Source organism: Antechinus flavipes, chromosome X, assembly GCF_016432865.1.
Source record: "Antechinus flavipes isolate AdamAnt ecotype Samford, QLD, Australia chromosome X, AdamAnt_v2, whole genome shotgun sequence".
Taxonomy (NCBI): domain Eukaryota; kingdom Metazoa; phylum Chordata; class Mammalia; order Dasyuromorphia; family Dasyuridae; genus Antechinus; species Antechinus flavipes.
Genome location: NC_067404.1, coordinates 20,567,035 through 20,586,422, shown reverse-complemented (window position 1 = coordinate 20,586,422; position 19,388 = coordinate 20,567,035). Strand labels below are relative to the sequence as shown.

The 19,388-nt window shown below is 44.7% G+C and overlaps 1 protein-coding gene across 1 annotated transcript in view; it reads left to right on the top strand.

Moving 5' to 3' along the window:
• PASD1 (PAS domain containing repressor 1) overlaps nucleotides 1-10,740 on the top strand; it is an 86,516-nt gene extending 75,776 nt beyond the window's left edge. The window contains exons 19-20 of the mRNA XM_051969145.1: nucleotides 239-389; nucleotides 2,667-10,740. Coding sequence (XP_051825105.1) covers nucleotides 239-389; nucleotides 2,667-2,789 — 274 coding nt within the window. The 3' untranslated portion in view covers nucleotides 2,790-10,740. The remainder of the gene's footprint in view (nucleotides 1-238; nucleotides 390-2,666) is intronic.
• Nucleotides 10,741-19,388: the final 8,648 nt, after the last annotated feature.

Here is a 19,388-nt window from a genome sequence, read left to right as displayed (position 1 = left end):
TTTGCATGTGCCTCAAGCATATATTGGCAATAGTCAGAGAATGTTGCTAAAACATTTTAATAGCATTTAATGGTAGTCTGAGGTCGTTGATTATTTTTAATAACATTTGTGGTCGATGGTCCGAGGTAGTTGATAAAACTAATTTCTAATAGCATCTGCTGGCAGTGATCGAGCAGCACGGGGTTTAATTTCTGAGTTAATACCTGTATATTATTTACACTCCTTTCTGCTCCTATAGGTTTCTCCAAGATGATCAGCTTCTGCCTGCTCCTTCAGCATTTGCTCCCATGTTCATTCCAACCACTGACTTAGCCATCCTCGACCCACAGCAGCTCCCTGTTCACCAGTGGCAAGAGCCCCAGGTCCCTGAGAGTGACGTCTGTGTTCAGGTAATGTCCTCAGCAGGAACGGAGGGATCTTCCATTAGTGTTTTCAATCCACCCCCTTCCGAGCAGCAATGATGTCTGGGTAGAAGAGGTTAGAGTGAAGAAGGGACCCCCGATGGCTAAGTGGATGTGGCTCCAGGACTCAGTGCAACTGTCAACCTGGTGTCTGCTGGGTAGCTTTGTGTTCTCATGGAGGAAGACCCTCTGTGCTTTCTAGACCCCTACTCTTTGAAGTCGGGACCTTATTTTTTTTAAGGCCAATAATTCAGAGTTGGCAAGTGGCAGATGTCCCTGAAATCTAAGCCTCTATCACGTTGCAAAAGCATTCAGCCCTAGGCTTATTTAATTAATGAGCTCTCACTATTACATTTCAAATAAGATGCAGGCCTCTAATCTTGCAGAAATACTCTTCACAAAAGGCAACGGCCTTGTGTTTTTGGAACATCGCAGCTCTAGAATAGGCTTCTGAAGTCATTAAGTCCAGCCCACACCTGCACAGAAATCCTCCGCCCCCACGACCATCATCACTTATCAAGCTAGCTCATCACCCTTTTGGACTCACTTGGTCAGGAAATTTTCCCTTATGTTGAGCTGGGATTTGCCCTCTTTGCATCTTACTCAGCGTCCCCAGTTCTGTTCTCTGAGATCAAGCAGACCGAGTCTATAAATGTTCCTATTCCATAGAGCAGCACTTCAAAAACTTGAAGGCGGGTCTTGTCCCAACCAACCCCCTGAAAGAAAAAAAAAATCTCATCAAATTTCAACATCCCCAATCCCCCCCAACCACTCCTCTAAGCTGCACTCATGCTTCTTCCCAGTTATTTTTCCTCTATACCTCCAGTTTGATGGTTCGGTCTTGCTTCAGAAATCAGTCTGACTGTGGCAAATGAGCCTCTGTAGCCTGAGTGGCAGCTCTCAGTGATTTGGGGGGACAGAACCATTTGCCAAGAGAGCATTACTTTGGCTGAGCTACTCCTGAGGGGCTGCCATCGGGGATTGATGTCTTTAGCTTTTGGTCATCTCCCTCCCAGAAAAGATCCCCTCGAAGAAAAACTCCACGGTGCCCTGCAGATTGTCACGGGTGCCCCGGTTCTCACCATACATTGCTACACTTCCAACCTGTCTAATTGAAGACTTAGGAATAGTGTTTCTTGCTGTCCCTGGACTTGCCAGCTTTTTCAGACCTCATAAACAAGACTGATAGGCTGGGATGGGAGGGGGAGAGGTGGTAAAGGGCAGTGTGACTTAACGATGTCTAAATTAGAGAATGCTAAAATACGGCAGCTCTCTCACCAACACAAACCTGGTTAGAAAACAGTGGTACCAAGATGTTATCCAGTCAAGGGGTCTCTCAGATCAGTTTTAATGAAGAGAAAAGTCAGGGATTCTTTCCATGGCCTTCTTGTCTGTTCGCGGGTACAGTGCCTCAGGAGTATTAGAAAGCAATTTGTTCTCTTAGTGTTCTATCTGCAAGCTTAGACTATTAATCTGCTTACCAAATCCCACTGTCCCTGATAGCAAACAAGGAAATGGCATTGCGTCCAAATGGACTTCTGGCTTCCCAGTTGACATGGTTGAGGGCCGCCATCATTGCTCGTCAATGCCTGCTGTGTTCTTAGCCCTGTGTGCCCCTTTGTTAACTTACACACTAGTTAGCGAGGGAACATGAACCTATGGCAAAGAATACAAGAGTGTCCTAGGATGCCGGCCGATCCTATGCAAAAAATCTGGCTAAGCCTCAGTTTCCAGATCTTTAAAAGGGGGATTGTGGTAGCTAAAGGGCCTCCCTCAAAGGACCACCCATGAAATAGTAAGGTAGCTTCTGCTAATACCTCTTCATCTGGCCCTTTAATGGTTTCCAAAGTGCTTTCAGTCACAACTCCGTGATGTAGAGTGCCCTTTTACAGAGGGGGCTCAGAGGAGTAAAAGGACTTGTGCAGAATCTCATAGGTAGGAAGTGAGAAGAGTCAGGATGCAACCCCGAGTCCCCAGACTCCAAGGAATGATAAGTGCTTTATGAGTTTGGAGAAGACAGCATGGGAGCCAATGGAAGGGGGTCTTTAAACTAGGCTCCAGAGAATGAAAAGAAAAGCAAGGGGGTCTGGGCATGTGACAACAGAATCTGCCTGTTTCCCCAATGATATCAAGGCTTTGCTTATCTAAAATGATTCTTGATACATCAAGAGTTCCTCATTTAAGATGATGCTTCTTCACATATCAGCCAAGGAGCCAAAGGAATTGAGCCAAAGACACCATCCTGTCCCCTTTTTCTTTCCACAGATTCATACTCCTGAGGCAGTCCAGGGAAGTCAGACCTCAGGGCTTTTCCAGGCACCCCAACTATTGCAGTCCCCCTCCATGGGCTGTTTCCTGCAGTCCCAGCAGCCCAATGCAGAGATGTAGGCTTCATGAGGGGCAGGGCTGTGGCGACAAGAGGAACGCTAGCTAGAGCCCATGAAAAAGCAATTCAAGGGGAACAGAAGCTCTTGGAGGAGAAGAAGCATCCCAGAACGAGGGGGACTCTGGGAGGGAGGGGGGATTGGGTGGAAGGGAGTTGAAACACTGGCACAGAGGAGAAGTGCCAGGAAGTGCCCGGAGGGATACAGTGCCGGGACCTGCTTTTTTTTTTTTTTTTGGTGTAACATTTCCTTAGTATTTAAAGCTAGAGATTATTTCTTTAAGTAATGTTGTAAAAAACAAATCTGCTCAGTGGTGTGACCTAGAACTTGAAACTGTGACTAGCTACCATTTATGTCTCCCAACACACACACACACGCACACACACACACACGTTTATACAGGTTGCAGTTTTGCAACACTAGCTAGAGTTGCTCTAACCAGCCATTCTGGGAATCCCTTTCCCATCAAAGTCAATCTTTAAAAGCCCTTCATGAACTCAGGGGAAAGGTGATTCCCTTAGGTGTGATTTCTCGCCATTCATCAAAGCTCCTGGGTCCCAAACTTGGATTCATTAACCAAGCCAAGCATCCATCACTTTGGGAAAATCCCAGGAGCCCACTGGGCAATAAAACATTCAGCCACCTGTGAGTTCAATGACCAAGAATTTAGGGCTTTGGAGATTCCTAATGATTCACTGTGAATTTTAGACCAGCTCCTGGAACGCAAACTGTAACAAACCAGCAGGATTGTACTTAAATGTTCTGTTTCCTTTGGGGAGTGGTAAGTTGTAGCTTGTTTCATGCATTGTTTTGTTTCTCATACCTCAATCCCATATCGTTTTTCCAAATTGTTGGATAACGCTGCTAATTTAACACCACTCATGCCTGAAATTCTTACTTGTGTCAAACAAAACTATTGTATTTGGATTTTGACGTGCAAGTCCATTTATCTGTATCTGTGCCTGGAAGGCCAGGTGCCTGTGTCACCTCAGTAGCTCACCTCAGCTTTAGGCCATCGAAATCAGCTGGCTACAACATTAGCGATTCAGGAGTTGTACTGTAGTGGATTTTACCTTTTCTTCTAAATGTTCATTGTTTTGAATTGAAATAGTTGTTCTTCAGTGGGTATTTTTATTGAGTGTTCCCACTGTTAGCGTATTTGCAAAAGAAAATTAATTCTTTTTTTCTGACATGATTACATAGTGTGCAACCAATTCAAGCAACCGATGGTTATTAAAAGAATGCTTCTGGTATTTGAAAATCTGCATAAAGAAGTAATTGTTTGTATTTGATGCCCAATTCATAAAGCAATACCATTGCTGGAAGTAGAGAAAGGATGTTGAACTGCATCAGTGGCTGGACTAAGCCATTGGGAAACTGATCCTGGGAATGGAGACCCGGGGCCATAGTCTGGGGCCCTCAAAACCTGCCTGCTCTTTGAGGGTGAACACGGGCTAGGGCCTCAGGAGCTCCCTTTTCATCTCAGCCCTGGGAGGCAGGTAAGATGGCATCTCTATTTTACCAAGAGAAGTTGGGCGACTTGCCCAGACCCATATGACCAGTAAGGACCTGACGTAGAAGTCCCTGCTTTTCACAGAGTGCTAGTACCTAACGTATAGACGGTGGTCTATGTTCTTCAGAGTATTTGAATCATTCTCTTCCTTGATCTTCACTCTTAACTCCAAAGAAAACAGGCTGGGGATAATTTACAGATAAGAAAATTGAAGTTCAGGAAAATGGCAACTTTCTAACATGTCTGATTAGCCGCAGAGTTGGGGCCAAAATCTAGGCCTTATGACTTGAAGTAGTTGCTGGATATGGTTCCGAGGAAGCTGGGTGGTAAAGATGAGGAGGCTGGTCCTGGAGTCTAGAAACCTTGAGTTTCAATTCTGTCTCACTTTGCTGGCTGTATAGCCTAGGCAGTTAACTTCTCAGCCTCAGTTTCCGAATCTGGAAAATGGGAATAATAATAGTACCTACTTGGTGAAATAGGTAAAAGGGGACAGTCTGTGCTTTAGGAAATATCCATCATACCCAGTTGGCATTGTTTTGCTTGCTGGCATCTTACTCCCTTCAAAATCTCTAACCTGAGAAAAGGTTCAAGAGAGCCAGAACAATTCTCCTTCCTGTCCTTCCTGTCATGGAGAACACAAACTGAAGAAATTTGTATATACTGGCTACCCAGCTTTACTTATTGTTGCAGTGCTCAGTGGCACTGTGTTAGAAACGAGATACATCCCAGTGATGGGCTTCAGAAATTCTATACGAGAGAGAAATCATGGAAGAGTGAAAGGACTGCCTTCCATAATGGAGAGGCCATCCTTCTGTCCCTTCCTGTTGAGTCAAGTTTGTTACAAAGGGGAAGAAGCAAGGGGCACATTTCAGAATGGTCTCCATACAGTGATTTTAAGGTTAAACTTGGCCTTGGCAGAAATGGTACATCCTTCAGTCCTATGTGGCTGGATCATGGGAGCCCTGAGAGTTTTGTGGAATCCCTCTCTGCTTCATGTGAGAACACCGTTGGTATTGTACTCATGGTACTTCTACTGACACTGCCCCGGCCCAATGACACATAGACATTATAGACACCTGAGTCCCATGTGGACCCAAGTCTACCTTGATCCAAGAGGTTCTGTTGCCAGCTTTTGTTTATAGGAGCACAGATCTGGAGATGGACCCCAGAGGTCATCTTGTATAGCCTCCCTAGTTTACAGGTGAGAAAAATGAGGCCTGGAGATGTTAAGAGATCTGCTGCGTAGGTAGTAAGTGGCAAAAGTTGACTTGAATCCAGGTCCTCTGCCTTCAAATCCTGGGACCTTGCCTCTGTACCATATTATATCAACCTAGGAAAAGAAAAGCGATCGCAGCAAAATCTATCTACGAAGCACCAGTTATGCTTACTCATAACCATTAGTCATTCCCAGGAACAATAGGGCCAATGGCGTGTTTCCTTTTGGGGGAGAAGGGAGTGAGGGGTATGTCTGACAGCAAGTGGCATCTATTAAGGAGCGGGAGGAAGGACGGGATGACTGAATGAATAGATCTAACATTCCATGTGGTATAGATGGCCAGTACTGCTCTGCCCAGGTCACGGGCTGGCAACACGGCTCATGGCAACATAGGTTCAGATCCCAGTTGCCTCTTACCGCTCATGTGAATTCGGATAAGTCAAACTCCCAAGTCTGTTGCGTCCTTTGCATAATGGGAGGCTTAGGCCTAGCTCATCTTAAGCTCCCTGTGACTGTAGTGCAGCTAGCCCCCAGAGAAGAACAGAAGCTGGCTCTAAATAATATAAGTTCTAAGGCACTGAAGAAATTTGGGCAAGTTAACTAGGTGACATCCGTTTTTTTGTAAAGGCGTATGATGAAGAAAATAGAAATGGAGATTTAAAAAAAAATCCTATTATATGAAAATAGCCCATGTACACGTATGGCCTATCCTGCTGTGGTGGTAGTACACAGCCATGTCAATTATCAAACTTGCCTGGGAGCTAAGTGCTGGGCTCACAGTATGCGTACTTGCTTGTGTTATGCTTGCTTTGATGATAGAGTTGCCAAGACATTCCCATGATACATCATTCCAAGGAGCTGCCCTGGACACGGAAGGCTCATTTAAGTAGGGCAATATTGGCAGCTCTGCGGCATTCCGACAAGAGTGGAGGGAACTCAGGCCATGTCAAGTGTCATCTCCATCAGAAGAGAGTATTACATTTGAGTTACTTGGGCCTGTTTTTTTTCCAAAGGGCAAGAAAAAGTGGAGAGGTAAACCCGGAACAAATTCAAAAGCCTGAAAACTCGGCCCTGACTCTATAGCCCATTGAGTTTTGTAAGATCACCTCGTTTCTCGGTGTCACGTTTTCCCCACGTGGAAAATGGACATGACAATGCCTGTCCTAATTAGTTCAAAGAACTGGAAAAGAAATAGATGCATGTGAAAACTCTTTAGAGGAAAAGGCGTGACAGAAATGGGGCCACTCAGGTTATCTGTTTTATTTATTTTTTGAAGAATATGGTTATAGTACCCATCCCGCCCCCTCCCAAATTTCTTAGTTACTTCTTGACTGGACCCATTTTCGTGATTCCCGATTGACCCACGAGGAGACCAAAGGAGAGAGAAAATGACCTCTTCAGGGTCTTATAGCCAAATATAAATGAAACTGGAATGTGTAGCCTAGGTCTCTGGCATTCTCATTTCTTGTTTAGCTGTGACAAATCAGACAATTAAAAAAGAGCATGGGGATGCTGATAGATCAAGGAGCAAGCCCACATTTCCAAAAGACTGCCTTTTACTTGCCAGGAGAGATCAAGGGAATAAGGAATCATGGGCCCTTTCTCCAAGACACCCATTGACAAGTACCCCCGCTAGGTTTCACTGTCTACCGTGAGTTCAGTGTGCTCAAAAGCAAGCATCCAGTTTCAGTGCTGAACTTTTGGAACCCATTCCATGTCAACCCTTTCCCGTTCAGGCAAATTTAGCGTGCAAGTTGGTTGACCGCCTCCCGCCAAGCTGCCTACTGTTTAGCTGGGATGGGCAACAGAGGCCACAGCTTGAGCTAAAGAAAAGCTCTTTTTCTAACCTCAGCAAGGCAGGTCTCTGCCACCTGCCCACTTTCTGTGAGGGCCATATTTAGTTAGCATGGAAGCAGGCCTTAGTGCTGAAATCAGTCTCTAGGCAATGGGCACGGGATGAAGAGTTTTCCGAGGAGTTGCTACTTGTCTGCTTTGTGGAGAACACAGGCTGTGACCCTCTGGCCGACTGATAAGATGACCAAGTCAGAGCCCCCGAGATTCGGTCTTATGCCTTTTAAGACAGAAATAAAAAGGAAGGGAATCGTGTAAAGGATGGGTCAGTTAATGTGGCCATTTGTGGATTTAATATTCAACTCAACAGAATAGGGCCGAGAGTGTGTATGTGTAGAGCATCTGTATCATAGCAGATTGTAAATGAGCGCTAGCTATGTAGTCGGAGAACCCGGGTTCAAATCCCACTTCCGCCACTCCCTGGGTGATTTTGGGTGAAAACACTTTGCCTCTCTGTGCCTCAGTTTCCTCCTCTAGAAAATGAAGGGATTGGGCAAGATGGCCTTCTTGCTTATGTCAGTATACCCATCCCACACCAGGCACACTCATATTCAACAGTCATTTTTCTTGGGCTTTTTTTGTTTAGCATATTAATTTTCCTTAATGACATATAAATAAAATTCTTAATATTTATTTTTAAAACTTTGGGTTCCAAAATCTCTCCCTTCCTCCCTCCCTCCCCATTGCCCTCATCGAGAAGGCATGCCATTTAATATAAGTTATACATGTATAGTCATGCAAAATATGCTTCCCTAGTAGTCATATTGTGAAGGAAAACACAGACCCCCCAAAAAAAGCCTGAAGAAAAACAAAATTAAAAAGTGTGCTTCAATCTGTATTCAGACAGCATCAGTTCTTTGTCTGGGGATGGATAGTATTTTTATAATAAGTCCTGAGTTATCTTGGATCATTGCATTGCTGAGAATAGCTAAGTCATTCCCAGCTGATTATCTTACAATATTGCTCTTACTTTGTACACAGTACATTTCACTTTGCATCAGCTCATGGAATTCTCCAGATTTTTCTGAGATTATCCTGCTCATTTCTCATAGCAAATATCATTCCGTCACAATCGCAAACCACAATTTATTCAGCCAGTTGATATCCCCTCCATTTCTAATTCCTCGCTACCAGAAAAGAGCTAATATAAGTATTTTTACACGTGCAGGTCTTTTTCCTTTTTGTTTTGTATCTCTGTGGATACAGACCTAGTATTGGTATTGATCAAAGGGTTTCATAGTCCCTCGGACATAGTTCCAACTCGCTCTAAAATCGGGGGAATCGGTTCACAACTCTGCCAATGGAGTGTTAATTTCTCATTTCCCCCACATTCCCTCTGACATTTATCATTTCCCTTTTCTGTCCCATTAGCTGATCTAATAAGTAGGAGGTGGTAACATCCACTCTTCTTCCAGAGACAGAAAGAAGCACTGGGGGCAGTGGAGAAGGGAGTGGAGAGAGGTCCCTGGGGTGAAAGTGGGAAGTAAAGCCTTTATCTGTAGGTTAGGTGTACTTACGTCTTTGATGTGATTTATAAACAAATAGTAAGTTGGGGCTGACCTTACAGATAATCTCAGAGATAAAATGATTGTTTAAAACCATCTCTTCATTAGGAAAATCTTAACATGAGCACTGTAGTTGACACTGGTTTGGGGTCTAATATTTATTATTCCTTTTTTTTCTCCATTCTTCATGGATTATATTTGGTGTCAAACAGGGCTCAGGAAACTGTGTCCTGAGCTAGTTAGAGAAGAGTTGTTGAAGGTTAGGTCAGGTCCAGTCCCCTCTTCTTCCCCCTTGTCCTCCCCTACAGAAGTGAGATTTGACAAAAATGGAGCAAGCAAAGAGAAAACCTGAGATGGAGCGCAGGAAGCACTTTGATGTCAGGAACCATCTGCTTCAGTTCCTTGGTCTGTCATAGGTTGGATGCCATTCAGCCAAATTGCCTTTCTTTCTGTTCAGGGCAGACAAAATTCTCACAGTCGGATGCTGGGATTGGAATACCAGGTGACCCTTTTTCTTCTGGGTGACAAGGCTGTCTCTTGTCACTCAGCAGAGATGGCAGTTTCATTAGGCTTTTGTTCTAGTTCTCGGCTTCCTTCTCTACTGGTGGGTGAATAATCGATCCTGACTCGATGGATTAATGGTAACATCAGCAATGGAAAGAGAAGATGGGATGAGTGCTAGTCTGGTAACATGAATGAGACTGGCCTTTTTCTTTGTCTTCCCATCACCTAGTGCCTCGTAGCCACCAGATAAATGCCTGTTGAATGAACGGATGGATAGAATGACACGGGGGATGTTCTCTTTCCCAGAACTCACCTCCTTCTGTCCCCATTGACAACCCGTAGACTTGAAGTGGCTCCTTGGTGGTATATCATAGGGCTTCTTATGCTTTTTTCACATCCCAGAACTTTTTATGTGATCCTGGGGCATATAGGTTATAAAAATTGGTATGCAAATCAAACATTTACTAGTAATATATCATCATTTTGTGACTCCCACCTTCAGTTGTGGAGTCGCAACTCAACAGTTTAAGAAACTTTGCTGTATCAGACCAAGGACTTTTGAAGGCCCAAACCAAGCCTAAGCTGGAGTGGGCTAGGGAATCCGGTGATTCATAAGGGCAGCTGCTCTCATGCAATAGCATGCTGGAAACCACCGTCCTGCCTGTGGAAACAGCTCAGTAGACATCCATGGTGTCTAAATGATTTTATTCAGGTTCATTTTTACTTCCATTCTTTATCCCTATGGTGGGCATAGAGGACATGCCCTGGAATTGTGTTGAAGTCATCTCTTTGGAAAAATCGGAGTGAGCTCCACACCGGGCAGCTTGGGGGTGGGAGGGGACAGCAGCCTAAAGCTTCTTCCCTGTTCTCTCTTGGGACTTCACCAATGGTTTTGGCTTGTCATCTTACCTTCAGGGTATTTCTCTGCCAGATCTGAGACTCAAGGTTCTCGAGGGCCCAAAGCCTCACTGGGTTGCTGCATAATTCTAAAATCGAAGTCAGCTGTGTCCAAGAAACTCAGACTCAGTTGACCCAAGCTGGTGATCCATCTGGGCTTGAGTAAGCCAACTTGTACATATCGAAACATTCCATGTAAAACCTTGGCATTCCAGATGAATCTTAATTTCGTTTTCTATGATACCGAACAGATATGTTTGTAATTGTTCTTTAAAGTATTTTGTAATTGGGGTAGGGTGGGAGGGGTGGAAGTGGACCGTGAAGACAATCAACTAAGACTTTTGTCTGCTCTTTTCTATTGTATACGTGGTCTTTCCTGTCACCAGCTGTGGTTCGTTGTGCTGACGTGCTTTAACAAGATTTGTAGAATATTTTGCAAAATGATAATAAAGAAAAACAATCCTCAAAATCCCTTTTGGTTTCGAGTTTTTCTAAGATTGCTCAAATGATCGGAGATGAAATGATAGAGACAGGTGCTCTTGGGCCATCAGATAACGTATCCTAAGCGCCACTGGATAGGATTGTATGTCACGGCGTGATACCTGGCCTGGTACAATGGATAGAGAGCTGTCCTTGGGAGCCAGGAAGATCTTGATTGAAGGTCTGATTCTGATGCATCCTGACTTTTGGCACGTGGCTGACAGAGGCGTTTGACCCCTCATTGCCCCACGAAGCTGACTGAGGCGTTTGGCTGCAGAGATGGCATTGGCCTGCATCTGATGAGAGCTCCTCATTGGTGTGTTCTCCGTACCTAGGAAGTCCCCGGTCCTATTCCTACCCTTATGGTTAATTAAGTAATTAAAATGCCATGTTTTTAGCCTGGCTGCTCTAAAACAAACGAGAGATCTGTTGGAACTGGAAGGGACCTCGGAGAGTAGGAAATCCAAACGCCTCATCGTGTATCAAAGGAAACTGAAGTCTGAGAAGGTGAGAGTTGGCAAAAATTAGAGCATTGGTCAGTGGTGGCTCAAGAGGAAGCCAGGAGGACCCAGCTGCAGGTAGTGTGGTGCAATGGGAAGGTTACAGTCTTTGGGGTCAGAGGCTCAGGCTTTGAATCCTGGCTCTTCTAATGATTACCTGTGTGACCTTAAGAAGTCCATTCCCTGGGACTCCTCTGTAATAATAACGGCTAGTATTTTTGTACTACTTTAGGGTTGGCAAACTGCTTTCTGAACATCATCATTTGATCTCTACGATAACCATGGGAGGGAAGAGGCAATCATTATCACCATTTTACATAGGAGAAAACTAAGGCAGACAAAGGATAAGTGCCCAGAATCACACAGTAAGTGGCTGAGGCTGAATTTGAACTCAGGTCTTCCTTCAGGACTTCAGCCACTAGGGTGGTGCCAATAGTGCACAGAGCACCAGGCCTGGAGTCTGGAAGACTTGTCTTCCTGAGTTTGAATGGGATTCAAACATGTTCTAGCTGGATTACCCTGGGCAAGTCACTTTACCCTGCCTCAGTTTCCTCATCTATAAAATGAGTCGGAGAAGGACATGGCACACACACTCCAATGTCTCCACCAAGGAAACCCCAGATGAGGTCACAGAGTCAGATGTGACCAAAATGATTAAATAACAACTTCTTGACTTTAGGTCCAGTGCTCTAACCATTGCATCACCTAGCTGCCAAGGTACCTCTGTAAAATGAATGAATTTGACTAAATGACCTCTCAGGTCATGATTATGTTTCGTCACAAGGGTGGGGGAGGGGGAGATTTGAGATCCTCACACACATGGAGAAGGCCCTCCCTCCCACAAAGGCCCTGAAGCCTTTGGGGAATGTGTAGCTGATGGAGTGCTATCCTCTGTGACAGAAGAAACAGGCTGCATCATAGAGGAAAAGTCTCGCTAAAGCCACAGAAGGGCGCTACAACGCGCCGGCTGTTATTATCGTTAGCATGAGAAATCCAGACCTAGATTTGGAAGAGGAGGGGATCAAAGATCCATTGGATCATCTCCCCACTTGAGACAAGAGCTGGCCCTGCCCCAAAGAGCCACTCAATAGAGGACACGGTGATATGTTAGGGCCATTGGCTCCCCAACAGAATGTCCCGGCAGATGCTGGGATGATGACCCCAAATTAGAAGCAAATTATAGAAGATGAAAGGGGGAAGAAAGGAAGGGAGGGAGGGAGGAAGGGATGAAGGAAAGAAGGAAGGAGGGAAGGAGGGAAAGAGAGAAGGAGGGAGGGAGGAAGGAAGGAGGGAAAGAGGAAGGGAGGAAGGAAAGAAGAAATGAAGGGACAAAGGGAGGGAAGGACGGAAGAAAAATCAATTCGTCAAAGTGCACTGGGGGTGTCTAATAAGTAAACAATGAGAAGCTGGACTCCTAAAGAGAATGGCAGGTTCCCCCCCACCTCAGGCATCCAATAGGCCTAGAGAACACCATGGGGGTAGTGTAGAAAGGGCATCAGCCTGGGAGGCAGCCATGAGCTCCCTTTGCAACCTCTGAATTCTGTCTGTTGTCTTAGGCCTCTTTCTGCCTCTCCAACAGCAGGCCTTGGTGGCCCCGAGGATTCCTAAGGTCCTTGGCAGCCCCCCAGTGTTCTCGCCTGGGCCTTGCTGTCAGGTCTCAGCATCTCTGACCCAAAGGCTGGGCCAGCTTGAAGTTTAAAAATTCAGTCCCTCCCGGGGTGGGCTCAGCCCTGTCAGAAGTTATCAGCTACAGGGGCCTCTGGCCTTTCTTCCTCAGAGAGCCACCCACTCTAGCAAGACTTCTCTCGCTAACTCGTCTGGGGTAGCAAGCGTCAATGAACAGAGTTAAAGGGGGACTTGGAAAGCCCAAAGGGCTCCAATGCTAAGTTATCAGAGGGCTGGAAAGGGGTTGAAGTCCAGATCTGTGGTTTTTAAACCACAGGTGGGAAATTCTATCAGTCCAGGTCAACAGGATGCCACAGGAGATGAAAGCTGGGCCTGAGGTCAGGAAGACCTCAGCACAAAGCTCAACTGCTTATTAGCTGTGTGACCCTGAGCATGTCTGCTTAACTTCCGTCTGCCTCAGTTTCCTTTTCTGTAATATGGAGACAATAATAACACCTAACTCCCAGGCTATTGTGAGGATTAGTCGAGATAATATTTGTAAAGTGCTTAGCATGCTTCCTGGCACAGTACATGTTCAGCAAATCCTCCCTTCCCTCTTTCTCCCTCCTTCCCTCCCTCCCTCCCTTCCTTCCTTCCTCCCTCCTTCTTTTCCTCCCTTCCTTCCTCCCTCTCTCCCTCCCTTCCTCCCTCCCTCCCTCCCTCCCTTCCTTCACTTCCTCCCTCCCTCCCTCCCTCTTTCCTTCCCTCCTTCCCTCCCTCCCTTCCTTCCTCCCTCCTTCTTTTCCTCCCTTCCTTCCTTCTTTCCTTCCTCCCTCCCTCCCTCCCTTCCTTCCTTCCTCCCTCCCTCCCTTCCTTCCTTCCTCCTTCCCTCACTTCCTTCCTCCCTCCCTCCCTCTTTCCTTCCCTCCCTCCCTCCCTCCCTTCCTTCCTTCCTTCCTTCCCTCCTTCCTTCCTTCCCCCCTTTTGTCTTTTGTAACTTATGGAGTTACTAAAAATTTCAATGATTTGCCCAAGGTGACTCAGCCAGTGAGTTATCAAAGGCATGGCTCAACACCCATCTCTCCAGTAAGGCCACACCCCTGCCCCGTAGGTCACACTGGCCTGATGCTTCCCATTTTGTAGACCCACAGCTCTAAGGCTGGAAGGACCATGTTCTCATTTAGTCTAAATCTAACATTTTACAAAAGAAGCCAAACCTGGTGCCCTGGTAAGGAAATGACCTCCCCAAGTTGACACAGTGCAGGTGGGGCTGAGTTTCATTCTAAGCCCTCATGCTTCAAATCCAGGGCCGTTACTGCTGCTTCGCACAAAGCACTTTCCTCAAAATAACCCTGTAGCCCCATTCTACAGATGAGGAAACTTGCTCATTAGCAAATGGCAGAATGGGGACCCAAAGCTAAGTCATGTGATTCCAAGTCCATTGCTTTTTCCTCTGTCCTAAGCTCCATCAATAAAGGGCCATCCATGCTCACTGTGATACACTACAATAAACCAGTCACCTCGTTTCTGGAAAATCAAAGGCGCTGAACATCAAGCAAGAGCTTTGCTTTTTAGTCACAGTCTGACTAAATGTCGCAGAAAAAGTTCCCAGATGATACCACACACACTGGTTGTTAACACACATTTTGCTGTTTGCATCAACATTCAACACCTTTATTTTAAGCAACTTTTAAAAATGGTTTCATAAAGAAAACTTTCACCTCTAGAAATTGCATTTAGTACATCAAATGGAAATGTCAGGAGGATTCAGTCGCTTCCTTTCTTTAATACTGCTCGATGAAATCAGGAGCGATTCTAAGAGTCCCTGCCCACCCACCCCAGCTAAAACGCTAAATTTGTTACATTCAAAAAAAAGAACAGACATCTCTCCATCGGTCCTACAACTTGGCATTCTTTCTATAGAGATTTTTAATATTTATACATGTTCACAAAAAGGGGTCAAATATCCAGGCAGCACTAGCTTGATTTTAGAAGATCATGGTCAGGGGTTCATGATGCCTACTACCTGTGATACTTTTTTGTACTCTCATTCATTGATTCATTCATACATTCGTTTAATAAGCCTTTATTTATTTTATTTTTTTGTGAGGCAATCAGGGTTACAACAGCTAGTTCATACAGCTAGTAAATTTCAATCATCTGAGGCCAGATTTGAACTCGGGTTCTCCTGACTTGAGAGCTGGTGTTCTATCCACTGCTCCACCTAGCTGCTCCCTTCTTTTTTTGTACTCTCATCCAATGATTCATTTGCACATTCATTCAATGAACATTTTCTTTCTTTCTTTCTTTCTTCTTTCTTTCTTTCTTTCTTTCTTCTTTCTTTCTTTCTTTCTTTCTTTTTCTTTCTTTCTTTCTTTCTTTCTTTCTTTCTTTCTTTCTTTCTTCTTCCTTCCTTCCTTCCTTCCTTTCTTTTTCTTTCTTTCTTTCTTTCTTTCTTTTTCTTTCTTTCTTTCTTTCTTTCTTTCTTTCTTTCTTTCTTTCTTCCTTCCTTCCTTCCTCCTTCCTTCCTTCCTTCCTTCCTTCCTTTCTTTTCTTCTTTCTTTCTTTCTTTCTTTTTCTTTCTTTTTCTTTCTTCTTTCTTTCTTTCTTTCTTTCTTTCTTTCTTTCTTTCTTTCTTTCTGCTTGTGAGTGATTTATTCTATTCTATTTTCCAAGCTTGGGGAGCTAGCCAAAGGGCCTTTCCCCATCCCAACCCAGCAGCTCTTGCAACCTTCTTTTTTCTTGGTTTTTTTCCCCTTTTATTGCAAAGCAATTGGGGTTAAGTGACTTGTCCAGGATCACACAGTGACCTGGGAGATGAGTATAATTGTCCCAGTTTTGTGAATAGGAAAGTTGATCTCTCTGAGCCACAGTTTCCTCATCTCTATATAAAAGTGAACTAGATGATCTTTGAGATCTCTTCTGCCTCTAAAACTGTGGTCTCTTGACCAGGATCTCCCAGGAGTGAAAGGTAAGATTCAAACCTAAGAGCTTCTCAGACATTAAGTCCAATGATCTATCCTCTACATTGGGTGCTACTGCCCAGTGGGGGGGGGGAGTTTCTATGATATCCTAGAATCCTTGCATCATCTTTGTGGGGGCAAATAAGCCTTCCTCCAGGTCAGTAACATGGAGAATTTAACCAGGCCTGAACAGTAGTGACCATGTTCTCCTTCCCCGGTAGTATCTCTATGAGCCTCTCTCACCAATAGGAACTGTTTTCTACCTCAATTGGAGGGATTGGGCCAGTGTTGACCACCTGTTGTTGTTTGTCCTTTGTTCTGGAAGAGGATCATCACATCAGGGAGGCGATGCTGTGGCTAACAAGTGAATTGGATTAGATTGAGGGAGGCTGGCCAAGGTCACTGGCCTCCCTTTCCCATCCTGAGCCATCTGGGGCCAGTGGCCAGATACAGATCAGGATGACCGGAGATGGCCCCGGATGCAGTGGGAGACCACTTTTTTTTAAGTGAAGTTCAACAGGCCTGAGTTGGACTGAGACCATCCCCAATCATTGATTAAGACTGGGTAAGAAATGAGGCAGAGAATGGCTCTCTTCACCTCCTCCCAAACAATCCATCTGGGAAGGAAAGACTTTCACGGTAAGCCCAGTCCTGAAACCTCCCCTGCTGTCGCCTGTCCAGGGGCTCAGAGATATTTGGGATTTGGGACCATCGTGGGCGTACCTCACATGATGAAAGAACCAATTCTTACAATCTGGCTCTGGTGGCTCTCTCCAGAGTGCCTAGAAAGGGTCAGCTTGAGGAAAATACCCATGGTTCTCAGAGAGCTCCTTTTTCATCTTCTAATCAATAGCTCTGAAATGAAAAGCCAGAGACTGGGAGAGATGAAAGGGGCTGCAGAGGGAATCACACCCCTAAGTATCTGCTTTCTTTGCTGGAAACCAGTCAAAGAAGCAAATCTGTTACATAGTAAGCTTTTTAAAAAACTGGCCTTCAAGCCATTTTGTAGTAGTGTAAAAGAGTCTACTTCAGGGGTTCCACTGAAACTTCCATGGCACCCTTAGAGGCAATGTGCGGGAGCAAGCATAATATATTTGGAGTCAGAAGATTGAGGTTCAAGTACTGCCTGTACATTTACTAAGTGTATGACCTTGGGCAAACCCCTCGAGCTCTCTGGGTCTCAGTTCCCTCATTTATAAAATGAAAGAATATACTAAATGACCTTTAAGGTCAGCTTTAGACCTGTGATGCTCTGAAGTTCCATATAAAGTAAAAAGATGAGAACAACTACCGGGTGTTTGTGGTCAACAGAATGGCTGTAGTTGCCTGGAATTTGGGCCCTCACTGCTCACCTTTCCTTCACCTAGTGGATGAACACAGATTCCTGTCATTTGCTGGTATTTGTGCTCTGCCTCACACCCCCGACTCCCTGACTTAATCCGACCTAGCCATTTTATAAATGGGGATTCTGAGGCCCAAAGAGAGGGAATCACCTAGGGTCATCCACCTTGTAAACAAGATATCCTTATTCCAAGCCTTTTTCCCTTACCCCTTTTCATTGAGAACAGCACTGAACTTGAAAACGTGAGATCTGAATTTAAACTCTGGCTCAACTCCTTGCTACCTGTAGGGTCCTGGCCAAGACCCTGCATTTCTTCAGGTCTCTATAAAATGAACTAGATAACTTCTAAGCCTCTTTGTCATTCCAGATCTAAGATCCTAAGATCCTAATTTCGAGGAAGAATGACTCACAAGTTCTTAATTAAAACTTCATTAACAAAACATGCAATATGGAACCGGTTGTTAATATTAAAAATTCATTTGAAAGCATCGCCTTCAGAGTAATGTTCCTAAGAAAGGAACTTCCTGATGTTACACTGGGAGCCCCTTCATTTCCTGCTACCTCTCTCCTGCTAAGGGGCACTGCAGTGAGTTAAAGCATCGGGCCTGGAGCCACGAAGACTCATCTTCCTTAAGCCAAATCCAGCCTCAGAAACTGACTAGCTCTGTGACCCCCGGCAAGTCACTTCACCTTAATTGCCTCAGTTTCCTCATCTGTAAGATAAGCTGGAGAAGGAAATGGAACACCACTTCGTGCCTCGGTCAAGAAATCCCCAAATGAGGTCATAACTGTAAAAAAAAAAAAAAAAAAAAAACAACTGAATGCTCTCCCTTTTATCCTCTCATTTCTCTTTTAGTATAAGTGACCAAAGTGCTTGGATTTGGGATCAGAAGACATGGGTTCTAATTCTGCTTCTGATATTTATTTTCTGTGTGATCAGTCCTGTCCTTTTCTATGCCTCAGTTTTCTCATCTGTAAAAGAGGCATAATAATTCCCAAGTTCAAATGCAGTAATGTTCATAAAGCATTTTGCAAATGTAAAATCACAATATAACTGCTAGCTGTGACTATTCCTATGGGCTGAGTTTGCAGATGAATTCCCGTTTGTAGTGTCAAAGGTTTGATTTCAGGAGTTGAAAGACACTTGGGGCTTGAGTTCTAGGACTGGTTCATTTAGTATATGCAAATCTCTTAAATCTCTTAACCCCCTGAGCTTTAACATCCTCCATTGTAAAGTGGGGCTAATAATACCATGAAGGTATCAAAAAAGATTTGGTTAACTCTATTTCAACATAATTGTTTTTCTTCTTAAATATTGTATATTTTATCTTTTACATTTGAAAACATTATCCTGAAAAGGATCCCATGGGCTTCACCAGCCTGCCAAGGGGATCTGGGACACACCAAAAGGTAAGAACCCCCTACTTAGTACCTATTTCACAGGGTCACAGACTTTAAAGTGCTATGGAGGATATCCCAAAAGTCTTAGTGCAGCCTTTAAGCTTAAGCTCGTCCCCGAGATCAGTGACTGTCTCACTTTTCTACTTGTATTCCATTTCCTTTCAGTTTAAATTTAAAACTGCACTAAGACTTGGAAGATTCCGTATAAAGGAGTTATGATGAAAATGCTTTGAATGTTCTAGGTAGAATTAGTGTTCACCCAAGAAGTCAGAGTACTTTCTGAAGCTACAGCCTAATTGCTAGTCTTCTGTGTCCCGAAGCCTTGGTTCCTGCTGGCCAGAGGATTGTTTTCATCAAGAATAAGGGTAATGAATGATTTTCCAGAAAACTATCGTCCCCGGCAATGGCTGCCGGCAGGAAAGCCAGTTTCTTTATATGGTGCTATCGGCTCTATGTGACCTCCCAACAGAGCACGCCCTAGCTTGTGTTAGAGCCATGACTCCAGTCAGGGGGACATGAATTGGAAACAGGCCATATGCCTTCAATATTAAAAATGTTGCTTCTCGCTCAGCGGCTCCTGAGCCCGCTCTCCAGGAGACGAGCAGCTATGACTCCGTCTTGCCCTTGCTGAGATCGTTCCAAAACAAGTTTCTATAAAATGTCGGAATGTTCCTTTCTGAACATTTCTTCCCCTGATGTCCTTGTACCAAGATGGGAAGATGTGTGCTTAGATGCGGCCACTTGGGTGGATACCGGGTGGTTGTATCCAAAAAGTGTTCCTTAATGGTCCCAACTGGGCCGGAGGAGAGTTCCCCAGGATGAGGCG